General features: G+C 38.0%; 1 protein-coding gene across 1 annotated transcript; it reads right to left on the bottom strand.

The window, feature by feature from the left end:
• Window positions 1-1,024: 1,024 nt before the first annotated feature.
• LOC118485592 lies at window positions 1,025-4,416 on the bottom strand. Its single transcript, XM_035981888.1, has 2 exons — window positions 3,651-4,416; window positions 1,025-1,077 (listed from the first exon to the last, which is right to left on the bottom strand). Exons 1-2 carry the CDS (start codon window positions 4,414-4,416, stop codon window positions 1,025-1,027), a joined length of 819 nt encoding a protein of 272 aa, XP_035837781.1.
• Between the last annotated feature and the right edge of the window lie 15,975 nt (window positions 4,417-20,391).

Raw genomic sequence — 20,391 nt, 5'->3', positions numbered from 1 at the left:
CAAGCATCACAAGTTTTATGTTTCATGTTTAAATGGATAGAGTATGTTTCAAATAAGTTTCAAGTGTCAAGTGTTTTTGATATATAGAATACATGTTGCATCCCAAAAGTGTTTAAAACAAAAAGGGATCGAGTATACTCACATTGTTTGCGTTGCGATTTCTTGTAAGTACGCACGAGTAAGATTGGAAAATCCAAGAGAGTGAACGTGATGGTTATCCTAGAGATTTAAAATGTCACATAAGTAACCTAGTTATTTTTTCCACAAATTAGATAATAATCCTAATATTTATGGTTTTATAATCTAATTGTTTAGATGTTTAAGTTTAATGTAAAAAAAAACAAAATTTAAAATAAATCACCAATTATTTGTATTCGAAATAAATTTAGAGATCGTATTAGAACTCCATTTCTTATTATACTCATACACTAACTAACTGTTATCGTTGTTTAAAATTAAACCATATTATATAATTTACTAATCCCAAAATATTTGATTTGTAATGTAATGTAGTTTCCTTTAAAAGAGAAACTGTACATAGTCTTACAAAGGAAAAAAAAAAAAAAACAAACAAAGAAATATGGACCAGTGGGGGATCGAACCTACCACCACCAAGTGTTTGTGCTTTAGGAATTTAACAGCAATCAATGGAACGTAACTGTTTTTTTTTGACGTAACGGCGGTGCAGATTTCATTTAAACGGATTTGAGTAATGACACAGTGATTTTAGAAAATAAGAAGAAAAATATAATGTGCAGTAGTTGTGTCGGAGGCGGGGATCAAACCCGCGACCTCCGATTAACATAATCGTGCCAGCCACCTTTGTTTACAACAGAAAACGAAAGTGACTAGTATCAAGTTCCTCCTTTTTGTCTTCAAACTTTCAGGGTTTTCATGGTTATAATATCAAAAGAATTATAGTATTTTAACAGAGATTTAACGAGGGGATTGAAGAAGTAAGAAAGGTATACCGAAACAATGAAGGTTCAGATTCGATGCAAACTTGTTCCTCGTTTACATACGTTCATAAACGAGACTCCGTCGTGGTCTCTGTAAACTCCGGCGTCGTTTCTTCGTCTGTTACACATATTTTTTTATACCAAAAAGGATGTCACAGAAGGTTTAACAAACGAAAGGAACAAAGGAGCAAGAAGTAAATACCGAAACGAAGAACGTGGTTCCGCTGTGAACCTCCGACTCGACTCGATTCCGGCAACGTCTCGAACTCCGGCAAAGGTGTAAGTTCAGCGAGTTATGTTGTGAGTGTGCAAAGGGTGTAGCATAGAGTTGATGATTTCGGTTTTATAGCATTCTTAAACTCAGAATCGTTGGGCCAATTATATGGTGTAAAAGCATATGATTTAAGGGTAATCATGATCATTAGAAGGAATTAATTTTGTTGAACTAAAACTGAAAGGAGTTGCAGAAAATTCGGTCACCGGCAAGCAAAACGAAACGGTAGAGTTTAATTGAGTTTATTGAAGTTTGATTGCTTTGGCATAAATGCCCCTAGACTTTTTATCTTTCTAGCAATCTAATTAAGACTCATGGTAACATTTTATTTTTTTTACTTATTATATTTTTATTTATTTATTTATTTATTTTTATAAAAAAGTAAACTGCATGACTAAGAGTTTTGTGTTTATATATTCCACAAAATAATAAAAGAAAGATAAATTCGCTATTTTATTTATTTGTTTAGGATCCGGTTTCCAAGTCGGGTTTCGAGTATCTGTTTTTGACGGATGTTACAGCGCCTCTCGGATACGTTCAAGTATACCCGAGGTCACCACAAGCTGCATCGATCTTACTCGTATTGGGACATAGTCCGCTTTTCTGCTCAGAGCATCCGCCACCACATTTGCCCTTCCGGGGTGATAGTGTATTTCACAGTCGAAATCTTTCACCGTTTCTAACCATCGCCTTTGTCGCATATTTAACTCCTTCTGATCGAAGAAGTATTTTAAGCTCTTATGATCGGTAAATATGGTGCACTTTACCCCATATAAATAGTGCCTCCATATTTTTAATGCAAATACCACCGCAGCCAACTCGAGATCGTGCGTGGGATATTTCTTCTCGTGTATCTTCAATTGCCTCGAGGCATAAGCTATAACTTTGCCCCGTTGCATCAAAACGCATCCGAGTCCGATAGTGAGGCATCCGAATAAACCACCAAGTCTTCGACCCCGTCCGGCAATGCCAGTACCGGAGCTTGAGTCAACTTCTCTTTTAGCGTTTGAAACGCTCTTTCTTGATCTACACCCCAAATGAACTTTTCTTCCTTCCGGGTTAGTTTTGTTAGCGGTGACGCAATCTTGGAGAAATCTTGAATGAATCTCCTATAGTATCCCGCAAGCCCCAAAAAGCTTCTAATTTCCGAAGGGTTCTTCGGGGGATTCCATTTTGACACGGCCTCGATCTTTGACGGATCCACCAATACTCCGTCGGCACTTATGATGTGGCCAAGAAATTGTACCTCTCGTAACTAAAAGGCACACTTAGAGAATTTCGCATACAACCTTTCTCGTCTAAGTGTTTCTAACACCTCTTGTAAGTGGTGTGCATGTTCAGCTTCACTTTTTGAATACACCAAAATATCATCGATAAACACGATGACTGACTTATCCAACATTGGCTTGCAAACCCGGTTCATGAGGTCCATGAAAGCCGCGGGTGCATTTGTTAGCCCAAATGACATCACGAGGAATTCGTAATGTCCGTATCTCGTGCGGAAAGCCGTCTTCGGCACATCTTCATCCTTGACCTTTAGTTGGTGATACCCCGATCTAAGGTCAATTTTTGAAAACCAGTTCGCACCTTGTAATTGGTCAAATAAATCATCTATCCTCGGAAGCGGGTATCGATTCTTTACCGTGATTTTGTTTAATTCCCGGTAATCGATACACATGCGCATGCTTCCGTCTTTCTTTTTCACGAATAGTACCGGTGCGCCCCAAGGAGACACACTTGGCCTTATGAATCCCTTGTCAAGTAGGTCTTGAATTTGGGACATCAACTCTTGTAGTTCCGATGGTGCGAGTCGGTATGGTGCTTTTGCTACGGGTTTTGCGCCCAGAATCAATTCGATCCCGAACTCTACTTCCCATTCAGGCGGTACCCCCGGCAAATCCTCCGGAAACACATCTTCATAGTCTCGTACTACCGGTACATCTTCAATCTTCCGTGATTCTTTCTCGGGTTCATTTGCGTATATCATGAATGCCTTTCATCCTCGCTTCATAAGCTTGTGAGCTTTCAACATTGAGCATACTATGGGGTTGCCTCCTTTTTCACCAAGATAGTGACGTGCTTCCCGCTCAGAGATATTAACTTTATCTCCTTACGAAAACACACGACCAATGCGTGGTGCTGAGATAGCCAATCCATCCCAACGACTACTTGAAATTCCGCCATTCACATCGGGATTAGGTCTATCAAGTATTCTTCATCGTCAATGCTTAATTTGCAGCCTCGACAAACATCACAAACTATAAAACTTTTGTTGTCCCCTATTTCAACTTCTAAGGGCACAGATAACTTTGTTAATATAAAAGAAGGATGCCGAATAAATCCATGCGAAATGAAGGATTTATTCGCACCCGTATCAAACAGTACACGTGCTGGAATTGAGTTAATTCTGAATATACCTGAGACCACATCGGGTTCTGTTTTTGCTTCAGCCGCGGTAAGTTGGAAGGACCTAGCCTTCGCTTTGGGAGCTTCTGTTGGAGACTCTTTTGTGTCTCTCTTTCCAACCAACTCGGGACATTCAGACTTTTTGTGGCCGGGTTGATAACATTTGTAGCAAACGGAAACTTTTCTGGGACATAGCAATACAGTGTGTCCCGTCTTCCCACATACCGGACACGGTTTGTCTTTGAAGCGACACTCACCTTTGTGCCCCTTTCCACATACTTGGCAACTTGGCGACCCGCCTTTAGCCTCCAGTTTCTTCCCCGATTCAGCAGTTCTAGCTTTCTTTGTAGGGCTTGGATTCACATCTTGTGCCCTTCGCTCACCCCTCTCAACTTGCTTCTTTAACTCGATTTCCCGCTCCCGGGCGGTGTTGATGATTTCTGTGAGAGTTTCATATTTTGAGGGAGTTATAAACTCCCGGTATTCAGCACTCAGCATGTTGTAATAATAGTATATCTTCTGCTCTTCAGTGGTGACTAACTTGTCACAAAATCTCAGCTTATCCATGAAGATGCCCGTAATCTTATCAATTGATTCTCCCTTTTGTCTTAACTGGATAAATTCCCCTTTGATCCGGTTGATAACTGCTTTGGGACTATGGTGTTTAAGGAACAGTTCCTTAAACTCATCCCAAGTCATGGCCCTTGCCGCTTCGGCTCCCATTTCCTTCTTTTTATTGTCCCACCAATCCTTGGCTTGATTTCTCAATTGACCCATTCCGTAAGCAACAAAGTCACCTACGTCACAGTGGGTTCGTTCGAACACTCCTTCAACGTCACTTATCCATCTTTGCACGCCATAAATTCTTTATATGAGCACCCTTTAAGTTCTCCCGTTTTATCTTTCATAAGGTTGACACTATCTTCCAACCTTTTGACCCGTTCTTCAACTAATGATAACACCGTGTTTTGTATTTTGTCTATAAACCCGGATAGACCACTTTCAATTGCCTTCCCAACTTCTTCGGCAATAATCTCTTTCATTCGTTCGGTGCTTGTCTGCACCGGATCATCATCATTTCCTTCCGACATCTTGAAACTGAAATGTTTACATTAAACGTTAAACATTTCATTTGTAACATAACTTTATTTGTTTCGGTTTAGCCAAGTTCCTAGCTTGCTTTAACCGTTCACTTTTAGTGCACTTTCCGGGTTTGAGTGAATTAACACACTCTTCCCATGCACATCCATTCACATCTCTTTTCTTACACAAGGTATAATCTACTAACATAATAAGTTAATTCCTTACCGGACGATCGATCAAGCTTGAACCGAACACTTGTTGACAACCTTAAGCTCTGATTACCAACTTGTAACACCCTTAAAATTTCTACTAGAATTTAGTAATAAATCATAAGATTTTATACAAAAGATGTCTAAAGTTAAAGCCTTAGTTTCCAGAACCAAGTTCTAAGGTAACAAACATTAGTTATCTACCGATTAATTAAAACATCCATAAGTTGTCTAGCAAACGGTTTACATCATAACATTGTTTAAACAGAGTTAATTTATGCGGAAGCTTCAAAAGTTCGTGTTCGGTTCTTCAAAAGCTTGCTTGACCGTCATCCGTAATCCTTGAATACCTAGAAACTGAAATGTTTACATTAAACATTAGTATTAGAGTTCATGGAATTATGGTTTAATCGAAACTACATTAGAAACAGATTCGATTTGCTATGATATACAGAACTTAGCCAACGTTTCCAGACTCTACCGTAACTTACGGTATCCACCGTAAGTTACGATAGTCATTTTATCATTCTGGTCCAGCGTAATTCAGGGGTAAACCACCGTAAACATTTGATCTCTACCGTAAATTACGGTGGATACCGTAATTTACGGTAGCCACTGCAAATCCATGTTTTGTTTGATTTGGTTATTTTGCCCAAACCCGATTCCAAGATTTCTCATTCTAACGATTAACACACTGATTTCTCGTATTCTAATGTGTCTTTCACGAACAATGACGATGACCGAATGATCATACTACAATGCATTAACCTCACATCATTTGATTATTCGACCCGTTTGGCTCATCTATGGAATCCTCCATTTTGATGACTACCAATGCGATCTAACCAATTCTTTATCTATTATTCAACATAGCGAACATTATCGCTTTAATTCAGCTCAACTTCTATTCTAAGATTCGACTACACGTATGCTAATTATTAAATTACCCAATGTAACGATTTAAGTTACATACCTTCAAAGTGGACCCTTCAAACGCAAGTTGTCACCGGCTTGTCCGCTTGATGCTCCGGCGTCCTTTCCTATAGAGTTCAAGTATGGCATATTTAGAACTCTCTTTAAATCACATATCGCATAACTTGCTGAAACATCGTAATTATGCGTTTTAACTTAAATTCTCAGTTTTAAGCATTCTTTGAGGCATTTATGCAAACACTTTATGGGCAGAATTTTACATGATTCACTAACAAGTTCATAGCTTGTCATATAGTCCTGATTTTATAATTCTGGATTCACTTAACAAAGTTTCAATTACACTAGAACAACCACTTTAATCCTAGTGTTTATCAAGTTTCACAAAACCCACTTATCACTTTAGGTGGTGATTATGAATTTTACACAAATAAGCACAATTTCATTAAGTAATCGACTAGGGTTTGTCCTTTGACACTATGGGGTTCTTAATTCATCATAAAACCAACATGCAACCATAAATTTCAGAAATTCTCAATTTCATGAGAATTTCAAGTTGAGAGTTTTCATCAAATTTTTCATACCTTGTAATCCTCTTGTGATGAGGATTACTAATCTCAGCTTGAGTTTCGATTTGGGACAGATCTTGACCTTCAATTTGATTAATTTAAGGGAGTCTAGGGTTTGAAGGGGAGCTTGGGTTTGCCCCTGTCTCCTGGTCAATCTCAACAACACCAGACAATGGTGTTGTGAGTTAATTGTTATGTTTTAGTATTTTTAGTTTACATTTAAACACAATTGGTCCCTCAACTTTAGTTTTTCTCATGTTTTAACTCTTACTACCCATAGGTAATTAACTAACTAGGTTAGTCCCATCCCTAGTTATTTTATTTTACTAATTTATTAGTAATATGATTAGAATTTAAGAGTTTTGTATTTTCGGGATGTTACAATTAAGGTAGCTTATGCTACTTTAACGCGTTGTGCACGCAAAAGCGCGTTCAAGATGTCTAACTAGTCCTATGACAAGTATCATATGCCCATACATGTTTAATTATGCTACATAATCAGTTATGTGACAAAAGTTTAGGTTACATATGCTTAATTACCAATTATATATGAAAAGGGTATTTTGGTAATTTACCAAAGGCATATAAACTACTTATCATACAACTACCTAAACTAGGTGCCCATAAAGTATAACCTCGGAAGGTTATTCCCTATGCTACTATGGTCACTAAACATGTTTGGTCGGATCCTAATGATCGACCAAATGGGTCGTGTTTGAAAGTCTAAGCGGGTGTTTAGTCCGCTTGACTTACGACTCTACACAAGCACTAATCTAAAAAGTGACGAGCTAAACATGCTAGAACATGTTTAGTTAAGTTAGAAAACAGGTTTTGATATCAAAACAAACGGTTTTGATATCCTAGAGTAGTTTGGTTACAAAATACGTGAGAATACGCATTTTGGCCGAAACTACGACTCGTCACTGAGCCTAGATAACGTGGTAATCAGTAGGTATAGTCACTAGGGACTATAACCATCGTGATTACGCTCACGTTATGAAGTTCAAACGAACTTCGCATTGACCATAAACTGGTCAAAGCAGAAAGTCAAACCCAGTTTGACTTTTATGATAAAAACGAATGAAAAGCACGAAAGAATACTTACAAAAGGTCCTCGCAAGCTTTGATTTTCCAAGTAATCTCAGGTATGAAGTGATTAGCACCTCAACTTAGAGATATCTTAGAAAATCAAGTGTGGGTTTCGCAAGTGAATGGGTTGGGTATTTATAGGAATGCTAGAACCGTTAAGATCGTTTATTGGGAAACGAGCTTCGACCTAGACCGTACACCTCAAGACCACTAATTTGAATACCATGGGAGCCTCCAAACCAGCCCATAGAATGGCCAAAACCATGTGGAAAACAATGGGGAACAACTGGGTTTATAAAAATGAAGTCTGCTGTGCTGGAGAGGGCTTACGGACCGTAAGCACCTCCATACGGTTCGTATGGACCTTGTGTGCTGGCAGCAAGTTTCAGCAATTGGCAGAACAGGCCCCTGCACATCCAAACTTGATTTTTGTTGCGTTTTGGCACGTTTAAGCCCCGTTTAACCGCATTTCAAGGCTCTAAAATGAATTTAAAATATAGGGAACTTAAAATGTGCTAAAAAATATCACGGATGTCGGCTCGTTTGGTCGTACGATTGCGTTGTTCGGTTAATTACGACGGAAGTCGTAGCGAACACAAAAACGATCCAAATTAAGTGACGAATGGAATTTCATCATGCCAAACACTAAAACATAATATTTTAATGATTACATGAATTTTTGGATGTCCGGATATATTCAGAACGTAAGATATGCGCGAAAATGCAAACTTGTGCACTTTTTGTCGCTTTTAGTCCCTATTGATCAATAAAGTTTATTTTAGCATACCGAACCCCTCAAAGCCTATTTCTAAGCTATGTAAAGGTTATTTAGGGTATGTTTAACTTATAATCAAGTTCCGGAATGTTCGTTACTATACAAATCGGTATAGTTTCGCAGTTTGACACAAATAGTCCCTGTGATCGAACAAACTTGATTTCAACACACCAAACCATCCAAAACTTATTTCTAAGTTATGTGGAGGTTATTTAAGGTATGTTAAGCCTATTTCACTATTCCGGAGTGTTTGTTGCATTTAACTGGTTATATTTACGCATCCGTGCGCGTATAACCTTCCAGAAAGCGATTTAGAGCTTGAAATTGGAATCTAAATAAATTGCAAAATCACTAAATACAAATACACATATAATAGCACAAAAACACATATAATAACATCAAAGCACATTGTTTTATTAATAATCAACATTGTTTTATATTGAACCACGACTTCAGAACACAGTTGTCACAGTCTCCCCTACTTCAGGAATTTTCGTCCCGAAATTTTAACTAGAGGAAGCTTGTGAAAACAAATGCGGATATTTTGCCTTCATCTGGTCCTCACGTTCCCAAGTAAACTCTGGACCACGTTTGGATTCCCAGCGAACTTTGACTAATCGAATCCGTTTGTTCTTCAACTGTTTGACTGCACGGTCCATTATCTCCATGGGTTTCTCGACAAAGTGCATCGTTTCATCGATTTGGATCTCGTCGAGAGGAATGTGAAGATCAGCATCAGTTAAACACTTTCGCAAGTTGGACACGTGAATAGTCGGGTGAATATTCCCAAGCTCTGGAGGTAGCTCTAATCATATCCTCCAAAGTTTGAATCGTTCGCTCAGATTGACTATCTGTTTGGGGATGATAAGTAGTGCTTAGATTCAGTTGGGTTCCCAAAGCAGATTGCATGGTCTTCCAGAAATGAGATGATAATCGAGCATCACGATCAGAAATGATATCCAAAGGAACACCATGTCGTGATACAATCTCATCAACATAAATCTTTGCAAGTTTATCAGTAGATAGATCCTCGTGAATTGGAATAAAATGAGCTGATTTTGTTAATCGATCGATAACAACCCAAATAACATCATGACCTTTAGATGTACACAATAACATCGTCTTGTTTTGGAATCCACAAACGATCCTTGAAGTAGAGCAAACCCGATTGCTTCGAGCTTAAGCTCAAGTTGACGTGGTAATTCATTACCTATCAAATTTTGTGAAACACAAAATTGCTGAGCTTGAAGAACACGAGTTTGAAGATCAGATAGTGTTTGAACAGGATGAAGTTTGACTTGCTCTTTTCGACTAAGCGCATCGGCTACAACATTCGCCTTACCAGGATGGTAACGAATCTCGCAATCGTAATCGCTCAAGAGTTCGACCCAACTTCGTTGCCTCATGTTTAGCTCTTTCTGATTAAGAATATGCTGGAGACTTTTGTGGTCTGTGAAAACCACACACTTCATTCCATAGAGGTAGTGTCTCTAGATTTTAAGCGCGAAAACCACAGCTCCCAACTCAAGATCATGAGTTGTGTAGTTCTTCTCATGAATTTTCAGCTATCTAGACGCATAAGCTATCACTTTACCTCGTTGCATAAGAACGCAACCAAGTCCTAGATTCGACGTGTCACAATAGACAACGAAATCATCATTTCCCTCAGGCAAGGATAGAACAGGAGCATCACAAAGCTTCCGTTTCAGCGTTTGGAATGCTTCTTCTTACTTGGGTCCCCACTCAAAAGGCTTATTCTTCTGAGTCAAAGCAGTGAGTGGAACCGCGATCTTCGAGAAATTTGAAATGAATCGACAATAATAATCAGCAAGACCAAGAAAAGATCGAATCTCTGTAGGTGTTGTTGGTGTATTCCAGTCTCTAATAGCAACAATCTTGGATGGATCCACATGAATACCCTGCTCATTGACTATATGACCCAAGAATTGAACTTCTTTAAGCCAGAATTCACACTTGGAGAATTTAGCAAAAAGTTGTTCCTTCTTCAGGAGTTCCAATGTTAAGCGAAGGTGTTGCTCGTGCTCGGCTCGAGACTTCGAATAGACAAGAATATCGTCGATGAATACAATAATGAACTTATGTAAATAAGGCTTACATACCCTATTAATTAAGTCCATAAAGATAGCTGGAGCATTCGTCAAACCAAAAGGCATGACAATGAACTCATAATGCCCATATCTTGTGCGGAAAGCAGTTTTGGGAATATCTTCTTCGAGAACACGAAGTTGATGATACCCAAAACGCAGGTCGATCTTGGAAAAGCATGAAGCACCTTGCAGCTGGTCGAAGAGATCATCAATTCGAGGTAGGGATATCGATTCTTGATGGTAAGCTTATTAAGCTCACGATAATCGATACACATTCGAAAAGATCCATCTTTCTTTTTCACGAAGAGGACAGGAGCTCCCCAAGGGGAAAAGCTTGGATGGATGAATCCTTTATCAGATAACTGTTGAAGCTGCTTTGATAATTCTTGCATCTCAGATGGTGCAAGTCGATAAGGCGCTTTTGCAATTAGGTTGGCATTGGGTACAAGGTCAATATGAAACTGGACTTGACGAATTGGAGGCAAACCAGGCAGTTCATCAAGAAACACCTCTGGATAATCCCGAACAATCGGAATATCCTGAATACTCTTGCTCTTGCTTTTCTCCTCGGTGACATGTGCTAGAAAAGCAACATATCCTTTCCGTAAATACCTTTGGGCTTCCATACATGACATAAGCTTCAATCCACCTGAAGGCTTCTCACCACGAACTTCCAAAATATCGCCAGAAGACAAAGGAATACGAACAATCTTATCGAAACAAACCACCTCAGCATGATGTTTGGTAACCAATCCATTCCAACGATGATGTCGAAGCTCCCAAGTTGCATCAGTGTGAGGTCAATAGGAAAAAGATGGTTATCAAGGTTCAACTGACAATCGCGAATAACAAAATCGAGAACAAGAGGTTTACCAGTAGCAACTTCGACAGATAAGGGTTTCCTCAGTTTAATTCTAGGTATCGCAAGTAGAGGCTCAAAAGATAAAGAAACAAAACTTCTATCGGCTCCAGAATCAAAAAGAATAGATGCAGGTCGATTGTTAACAAGAAACGTATCGTTGACAACAAAGGTACCATTGACAACGAGGTTGTCAACTCTAGCCTCGTTTGTATTTAGATTGAATGCTCGTCCACGAGCGGGATCGATCATTGGAAAAACAAAAGAGGCATTGAAAACATCGACAAAACACAAGAAAGGCGATCATTTGTTCGTTACCTCGAACAAACAAACGACACGCAGAGACTAATCAAAGTAAATGGATCAAAAATAATGTATCGCCGAAGACATGCTCGCCTATAAGTGGACACTCACCCCAAGAGTTCCCAGGTAAGAGTGACTAGTCCGATACTGCGGATTTGTACGAACACTCTAGCCTTAGACAGAAGACCCAGGGTATAGGCACCCACTCTTCCAGTTCGCACGTGTTCACACTATTTAGACCCAAACTTTGACGAGATTTTGAAAACTCAAAGGGTTCAAAACCTTATAACAAAGCGTTCAAAACCTAGTAATCAATCATCCTAGAACAGATGATTAGTTTTCAAAGCGGATTCGAACTTATTGTGGTTATCACCTAAGGGTAGGTGACGGTATTGTTTTAAAATATAAACACAAGTAAACTTGTGTTAGGGTCCTAAAGTTATAGTCTAGGTCAAAGCATTACTAATAACCTAATTCCCTATAACCATTGGCTCTGATACCAACTTCTTCTGTCACACCCCGACCACGTAGGACAACAAACCATGGCGGAAACGTCGGGGAGTGTTGTAACAGAAGCTATCGTTTCACAACCATGGATACAAAAATAGTTTCGTTTTATTGATAATATTAAACATTACATTGTCTTAACATAGAACAAACAAGTTTTATATCGTCTATCATAGTTATTATGTCACTAAGGCCTTGTCCAGATCCTACGTAACACATGCATCCTAGAAATCAATCAAGCACCAACACCTGAAACATATGTAAAAACTTAGTCAGCAAAGAAATTCTGGCGAGTACATAGGTTTTATAAGAGTATCGGAATCATGGCTCGTTTATATGTTGCAGTACTTTATTAGACTACAAGAGTCAAAATACAAACCTTGTTTTGAAAAGTGTATTGCAACATAATTAACCAACTCAAATCAAGTGGGTTATAGTTTGTAAAATCCCATAGCCATGCTTCTTAACCCAAAAACATTTGTTTTAGAAAACCAACTTGTAAAACATCTTGTAAAAACTTGTTAAAAACTTGTATGGTTTATATCTTTTAGAAAAACATTGTTGTGTGACATCGTTTCAAAATCGTTTACCCAAGTGAACTAAATAACGCCACGGTATGTAATATGTTGAAAACACTTATATATAGGAAGTACCAGAGGCGTATCCACCATGCTTTCATCACATTACACTCATCCTGTTATCTAAACACTAACCAAAAACCAATCGTTTACCCAAATCGTTTAACTTGTTAAAATCGTTTCAAAATCATTAACTCATTTAAAAATCGTTTAAATCATCCTCGTTTTAATTTGTGATAAACTATTTATGGTTGTCTCACTAACAACATTCAAACCTTTGTGACTCGACCACCTCGCTTCTCGCTTCTCGAGTTAAAAAACCACCAAAGGGTAGGTTAACAAATATCAGATTCAGTCGCTACCCACAACCCCCACACATAACCATGGGTGTAGTAAAGTAACGGGATTTGTCATATCCTATGGTACCATAACCTAATACTGGTCGGCTTGATCAATGCTAATGAATGTCATTTGTTATGTAACTACAACCAACAAGTTTGTTCACTTTATTGAAATCGTTATTAGTTTTGTATAAACCATCTTAATTGTTTTTGAAAAACCATCGTTTAAACTTTGAAACCATTTCGTACATATGAATCACCCCAAAACAATTGAAAACAGTAAAATAGGGGAAATATGTACTCACATGTAGTGCAAAGTATCCTCAATCAATAGAACTTCAATAAACTCAAGCAAACCAGAGAAATCAAGTAGCACCTAGTAATCGAACCACTAGTCAAACAATAGACGCCTAAATCGGAAGATCGGATAGAATGAAGTCTTGTAAACCAAATGAGTGTTGGAACTCATGTGATATGGTTTAACAAAGCTTACATCCTAAATTGAAACCTAACCTAAGTGCTTTCGACCCATCGCGACCCATTAAAGTAGCTTATGCTACTTTAACGCATCGTGCGCGCAAAACCGCGTTCAAGATGTCTAACTAGTCCTATGACAAGTATCATACGCCCATACATGTTTAATTATGCTACATAATCAGTTATGTGACAAAAGTTTAGGTTACATATGCTTAATTACCAATTATGTATGAAAAGGGTATTTTGGTAATTTACCAAAGGCATATAAACTACTTATCATACAACTACCTAAACTAGGTGACCATAAGGTATAACCTCGGAAGGTTATTCCCTATGCGACTATGGTCACTAAACATGTTTGGTCGGATCCTAATGATCGACCAAACGGGTCGTGTTGAAAAGTCTAAGCGGGTGTTTAGTCCGCTTGACTTACGACTCTACACAAGCACTAATCTAAAAAGTGACGAGCTAAACATGCTAGAACATGTTTAGTTAAGTTAGAAAACAGGTTTTGATATCAAAACAAACAGTTTTGATATCCTAGAGTAGTTTGGTTACAAAATACGTGAGAATACGCATTTTGGCCGAAACTACGACTCGTCACTGAGCCTAGATAACGTGGTAATCAGTAGGTATAGTCACTAGGGACTATAACCATCGTGATTACGCTCACGTTATGAAGTTCTAACGAACTTCGCATTGACCATAAACTGGTCAAAGCAGAAAGTCAAATCCAGTTTGACTTTAACGATAAAAACGAACGAAAAGCACGAAAGAATACTTACAAAAGGTCCCCGCAAGCTTTGATTTTCCAAGTAATCTCAGGTATGAAGTGATTAGCACCTCAACTTAGAGATATCTCAGAAAATCAAGTGTGGGTTTTGCAAGTGAATGGGTTGGGTATTTAGAGGAATGCTAGAACCGTTAGGATCGTTTATTAGGAAACGAGCTTTGATCTAGACCGTACACCTCAAGCCCACTGATTTGAATACCATGGGAGCCTCCAAACCAGCCCATAGAATGGCCAAAACCATGTGCAAAACAATGGGGAACAACTGGGTTTATAAAAATGAAGTTTGTTGTGCTGGAGAGGGATTATGGACCGTAAGCACCTCCATACGGTCCGTAAGGACCTTGTGTGCTGGCAGCAAGTTTCAGCAATTGGCAGAACAGGCCCCTGCACCTCCAAACTTGATTTTTGATACGTTTTGGCACGTTTAAGCCCCGTTTAACCTCATTTCAAGGCTCTAAAATGAAGTTAAAGTATAGGGAACTTAAAATGTGCTAAAAAATATCACAGATGTCGGCTTGTTTGGTCGTACGATTGCGTTGTTCGGTTAATTACGACGAAAGTCGTAACGAACGCAAAAACGATCCAAATTAAGCGACGAATGGAATTTCATCATGGCAAACACTAAAAAATAATATTTTAATGATTACATGAATTTTTGGATGTCCGGATATATTCAGAACGTAAGATATGCGCGAAAATGCAAACTTGTGCACTTTTTGACGCTTTTAGTCCCTATTGATCAATAAAGTTTATTTCAGCATACCGAACCCCTCAAAGCCTATTTCTAAGCTATGTAAAGGTTATTTAGGGTATGTTTAACTTATGATCAAGTTCCGGAATGTTCGTTACTATACAAATCGGTATAGTTTCGCAGTTTGACACAAATAGTCCCTGCGATCGAACAAACTTGATTTCAACACACCAAACCATCCAAAACTTATTTCTAATTTATGTGGAGGTTATTTAAGGTATGTTAAGCCTATTTCACTATTCTGGAGTGTTCATTGCGTTAAACTGGTTATATTTATGCATCCGTGCGCGTATAACCTTCCAGAAAGCGATTTAGAGCTTGAAATTGGAATCTAAATAAATTGCAAAATCACCAAACACAAATACACATATAATAGCACAAAAACACATATAATAACATCAAAGCACATTGTTTTATTAATAATCAACATTGTTTTATATTGAACCACGACTTCAGAACACAGTTGTCACAGGGGTAAACCTAAACTAACGGGGCATAAGATGACAGCAAAATAGTATACCCGAATGACGAGGTATGAGGTAAATTAGTGACTAATCAGCCTAGCCGGTAAAGCAATTTATAGTCAAAGTAATGCTGTAACCAATGTTAAGCGTTTGGCAATGTAGGATTAACGTGAAGTAAACATGCTGACGGACATAGTGACCGGGTGGTCAAGAGATAACTCGGTCAAATAGGCGACAAAGATAGGAAATCAATGATAAAAGGTTACAGTCCATGAGGACATATGCCTAAAAGACGCACATGACAATACGAATGAAAAATTTTATACTGGAAAAGAAAGAATGCCCTGAAAAACAAAACTAAGATAGTTTGGTCTAAACCAAAGGACTACTTAAAGAAGGTTTCGAGAACGAAACCCTTTTTAAGGGGGGTGGACTTGTAACACCCCGAAATTATAAACCTGCAATTATAAAATTCAATGTTAGCAATAAACAAAATAAACTAACTAGGAATAAAAAATAAAAATAAAATAACCTTGTTAGTTAAAGATCTTGTAGTAATATGGGAGTTTATTTAAAACACCAAAAATGAAATAAAACTAATAGTTGAGAGGCCAAAGATGTTAAAAATTAAACTAGTTTTAATTAAAACAAAATTGAAATTTCAAACACACATTTGTGTGTGTGGATCGAACAGAACACAGAGGGGGCGACCAAACCTACCTTCAACCCTAGTTCTAACAATTTGATCAAATTGAAGGCTCAAATCAAGCTCAAACCGAAATCCGAGCATAGATTAGTGATCACCACAGTAAAGGGATCATAAGGTATGTAAAATTTTATGGTTCGATTTCATCTTGATTTCTAGATGAACACACGAGATTCGAAATCTGAGTTTGCATGATTGTTATTTGGATGAAATCGTAATGAAATCATGTCTAGGAGTAAACCCTAGTTATTAGTTTGTTTAATTAGTGTTTAAACTATGAAATTTTATGATCATCCATTATATGTGCTTGATGGGGTTTGTAGAACCATGATGAACACTAGAATCATGATTGTCAAACTAGTGTTGTTTGAGCTATATGAAGTAAAACCAGAATGTTGATTTGGAATTTGATATATGAACTTGTGTTAGATGTTAAAATTTGGCCAAATAAATAGTCATGAGACTTGGTTGTGGGTTTAGTAAAATAATGCCTTTTAGGTGTTTGTTAAAATGCCTAAAAGAAGGCTAAATATTGAAAATTCTGAATAAAAACGCATATTAGAATGATGAGATGAATTATGCATGATATGTTGTGAAAGGAGTTCTAAACAATATTTGGTTGAACTCTATAGGCAAGGAATCCGGATCGTCAAGTGGACAAGCCGGTGGAGACACGCGTTTGAAAGGAGCTATTTAAAGGTACGTAACTATTAGTTTCGTTACATTATGCAAAAATGTTTAGTTATAGCTTGGAATAGTATCGTGGTGTAATATGCACGTTTGATGTGTCATTGAAGTGACGAAGTTCACTCGATAGATCAAACGGGTCAATTTAATGATTAGAGTATGTTTCGTAAGCCATGGAAGTGACGAAGTTCACTCGGCAAACCAAATGGGTCAAAGTAAATGGTTAAAGTATGGTGGGAATAAACCATACGGGTTGAAATGAACGGTTAGAATCGTTCGGTGTATCATAGAGAACGGGTCAAATATTGGTTAAAATAAGTTTGGTGTGTCGTGAAGTGGTGGATTCCATTAGACAACCAAACGGGTCAAATAATGGATAAAATGGTAGCGTTGAAGTGATATGATAATCACTAGTTGATTTTGAATTATGAAAGCATAGTCCTTTGAACGGACATGCCAAGAGCGTAGCTTTTCTTAAAAGAATCCCATGATACGGGTCAAAAGGAAAAGCATCATATTTTGTCGATTAGTAACAATGTTTTTCATTGAAATTGTTCGACATATTGTGTGCATAAGTTTTGGGTATGGTAGTGACACCAATGTTGACAAGCCCAGGTAAAAGGGTAATTTTATTTAGAAACCATTATGAGTAAATTTTGTATGGTTTGACAAATAACCAAACGGGTCGAATAAATAAAGGGGGAATTCTTAGGCGATCAGCCTATAAACGAGATTTTATGCAAGTAATGATAATAAATGGGTCCGTATTTAAATTACAGACACATAGGAAAAAGAATCACGAAAAAAGGACTTGTAGAATGAAAGTTACGGATGTTTAAAGTTGGGATTTTGGTAAATTTTAGAGCTGGGAATTTGCAGCACAAAACCAAGCAACCTGCTGTCGAAAATAGGGTTTCGCGTCACGCGACACCACAACAGCTTCATGGTCGCGTCACGCGACGTCTGTCGTGGCCCGCGTAAGCCAAGATGGAATCTGTCGCGGGGTGCGACAGACCAAAAACTCAGAATTTGTGTTTTGTTTTCATTGATTGGCCTTAGAACTTGATTATACGTGTTTTAACATTGTCAAAACTACATTTAACGTGGTTTTGACATTAGCTGGTGTTGGTCTCACTTCGGATGGCGATTAAGCATGAATTCAGGAACCGAACACAATGTTTTGAAGCTTCCGCGTTTATATAACTTTGATGTAGAATATGTTCATTTTGTAAACACTTAACTTAACGTTTTCGATGTTTAAACTAGTTAGTTAGTTAACTAAGATACTATCGTTATGAAACCTTATCGTTTTGTAAATTTTTGAAATTATGCGTTTCTTTTAAAAAATGCGTAATTTATGCTAAAATCCTAAACAAATGAGACGGGTGTTACAACCGTGTTTTAAAATCAATCAAATAACCGTCAGGCAATCTCAACTCCTATTTCCACGCGAATTTCCCTCTCTCTCTAAGCCCACATTCGAAAACCCCCAAAATCATACCAAAGATACTTAAAATCATGGATGAAGATAGGATAGTTTCCTTGTTCTATATACGTAAGATCAAGCTGTCATTGTGCTACGTGTTTTACAAGGCGATTACTGGTGATTGGTGTTTGACATTGACGGGATTTGTTGGTTGTAGGTAAGAGATTCAAAAGGTAGGAAACTTTGGAAAGGATGGAGAGCACCAGAACAATTACCAGAAGCCGATCGAAAGTCCCCGGAGTTGTAGGTATGTGTTTCAACTTAAAGAGGTTGGTAGGTTTAAAGTTCAATAGCGATAAATGTGTTTTTGTACTTATGTTTATGGTAGGTTTAAATATTAGCAAATAGCGATAAATGTGTTTATGTGGGTGTGTTTTACAATCGTACTGGATTTGGGCACATTTGAAACCCAAAGTTAAATGTGTTTTATAATGTGTTTATGTGGGTGTGTTTTACAATCATACTGACTTGTAGCTTTGTTTAAGGTAAACGTGTTTTACGATGTGTTTATCTGGGTCTGTTTTACAATCATACTTGATTTGGGTGCATCTAAAACCCTTAAGAACTGTGTTTTATAATGTGTTTATGTGGGTGGGTTAATTGTTTTTATAAAATGGGTGTAATTAACAAGAGGTTTCCATGACCGGCTATAGTTGTAAACCAATGTAGAAGGCGTGTGTGTGTTTTAGTATTGAAAATAAGGTTGAGTAAAAAAATGAATGCTTAAAAAATGTTTTTCAGTAAGACGGAGAAAGAGTGAAAGATTAAAGGGAAAATGGCTTTCGAAAAAACTCGGAAACAAACCTGACAAACTAATTAGGTTGGAAGAATCAGACATGGAAGAATTATCACCTATACAAGGTGAGGTTACTTGTGGGGGTGGGGGTGGGGGGTTATTTGTATAGTTAGTTGTCTGACCACTTGGGTTTTTTCTTATAAGCAGTTAAAGCTGTCAAAACTGCTGAAACAGTAGACAACGTAGTGGCTGTCGACAACCACCGCCTGATGGCATACTTATGTCTGATATTGCAAATCTTTTTCCGTACATCATGGATAGAAATGCCGAGTTACAATCAGAACCCCTCCAAAATCGTGAATTGCCTATATGTAAGTTAGAAGTGCAATCGACAAACCATATGTTTGTTGTGGTAAACGCAATGCAATACTAACATCAACTTTTATGTGTTTTTTTTGCAGCCGATCCGAATCAGAAGGGTATCGATACTGGTAAGAAACGGAAGGACAAGAAAGTTGGAATCGAACCGAACCAAAAGAAGGCTGCGGTTATACCAACAGTTAAGAAACCTGATGAAGTAGCACACGGTAAATTGAAATTGTACCCTAATTTTATTTAATAATAAAGTTTGACTTGCTGATCCGCTTTATATGTTGGTGTGTTGTCAAATGCCACAATAGAAGATTCTGATGATGATTTTGACAACCCACCGTGGAAAAAAACGAAGTCGGATCCTAGCCAACCAATTGCCCAGTCTAGCGAAAACTCAAAAACCCGTAGAAGGTCAACAACGATCAAAAGTTACCTACCACTTTCAGATGGGAAACTAACATTGCGACCCGCTCTTAAACACATGGGGAGCTGGTACAATCTTTGAACGAAAATCGACGGGCGGTTGTAAAAAACATAGGTTTCGGGTCAATTCTTGGGTTTAAAATGGGTTAGATTTCATCAGCTCTGGGATGGTGGTTGGTAAAAACTACGACCCTAAAACACGAGTCTTAAATTGTGGTAGCCACCACATTCAAATCACGGAGGAATTGGTGAACGATATCTTCGGCGTACCGAGAGGGAAGGTAGAAATAAAGGAGGTTGAGAGAGCAAGGGCGGATTTCCATGAGGTTGTCATGGAATAGAAAGGCCAATTCGAAAATGCTCCTGCACGTTTGACACCTGTTCAATTCAAGACATACATGCAGGCCCAACATGCAAGCGGGAGAATTTTTGTGTTGAACTTTTTGCTATTCTACAACACACTGCTAGGAGAGACAACTACCAATACATCAATTAATATGAGGTTT

Source organism: Helianthus annuus, chromosome 2, assembly GCF_002127325.2.
Source record: "Helianthus annuus cultivar XRQ/B chromosome 2, HanXRQr2.0-SUNRISE, whole genome shotgun sequence".
NCBI classification, from domain to species: Eukaryota; Viridiplantae; Streptophyta; class Magnoliopsida; order Asterales; family Asteraceae; genus Helianthus; species Helianthus annuus.
This window is presented reverse-complemented; position numbering and strand designations above follow the sequence as displayed.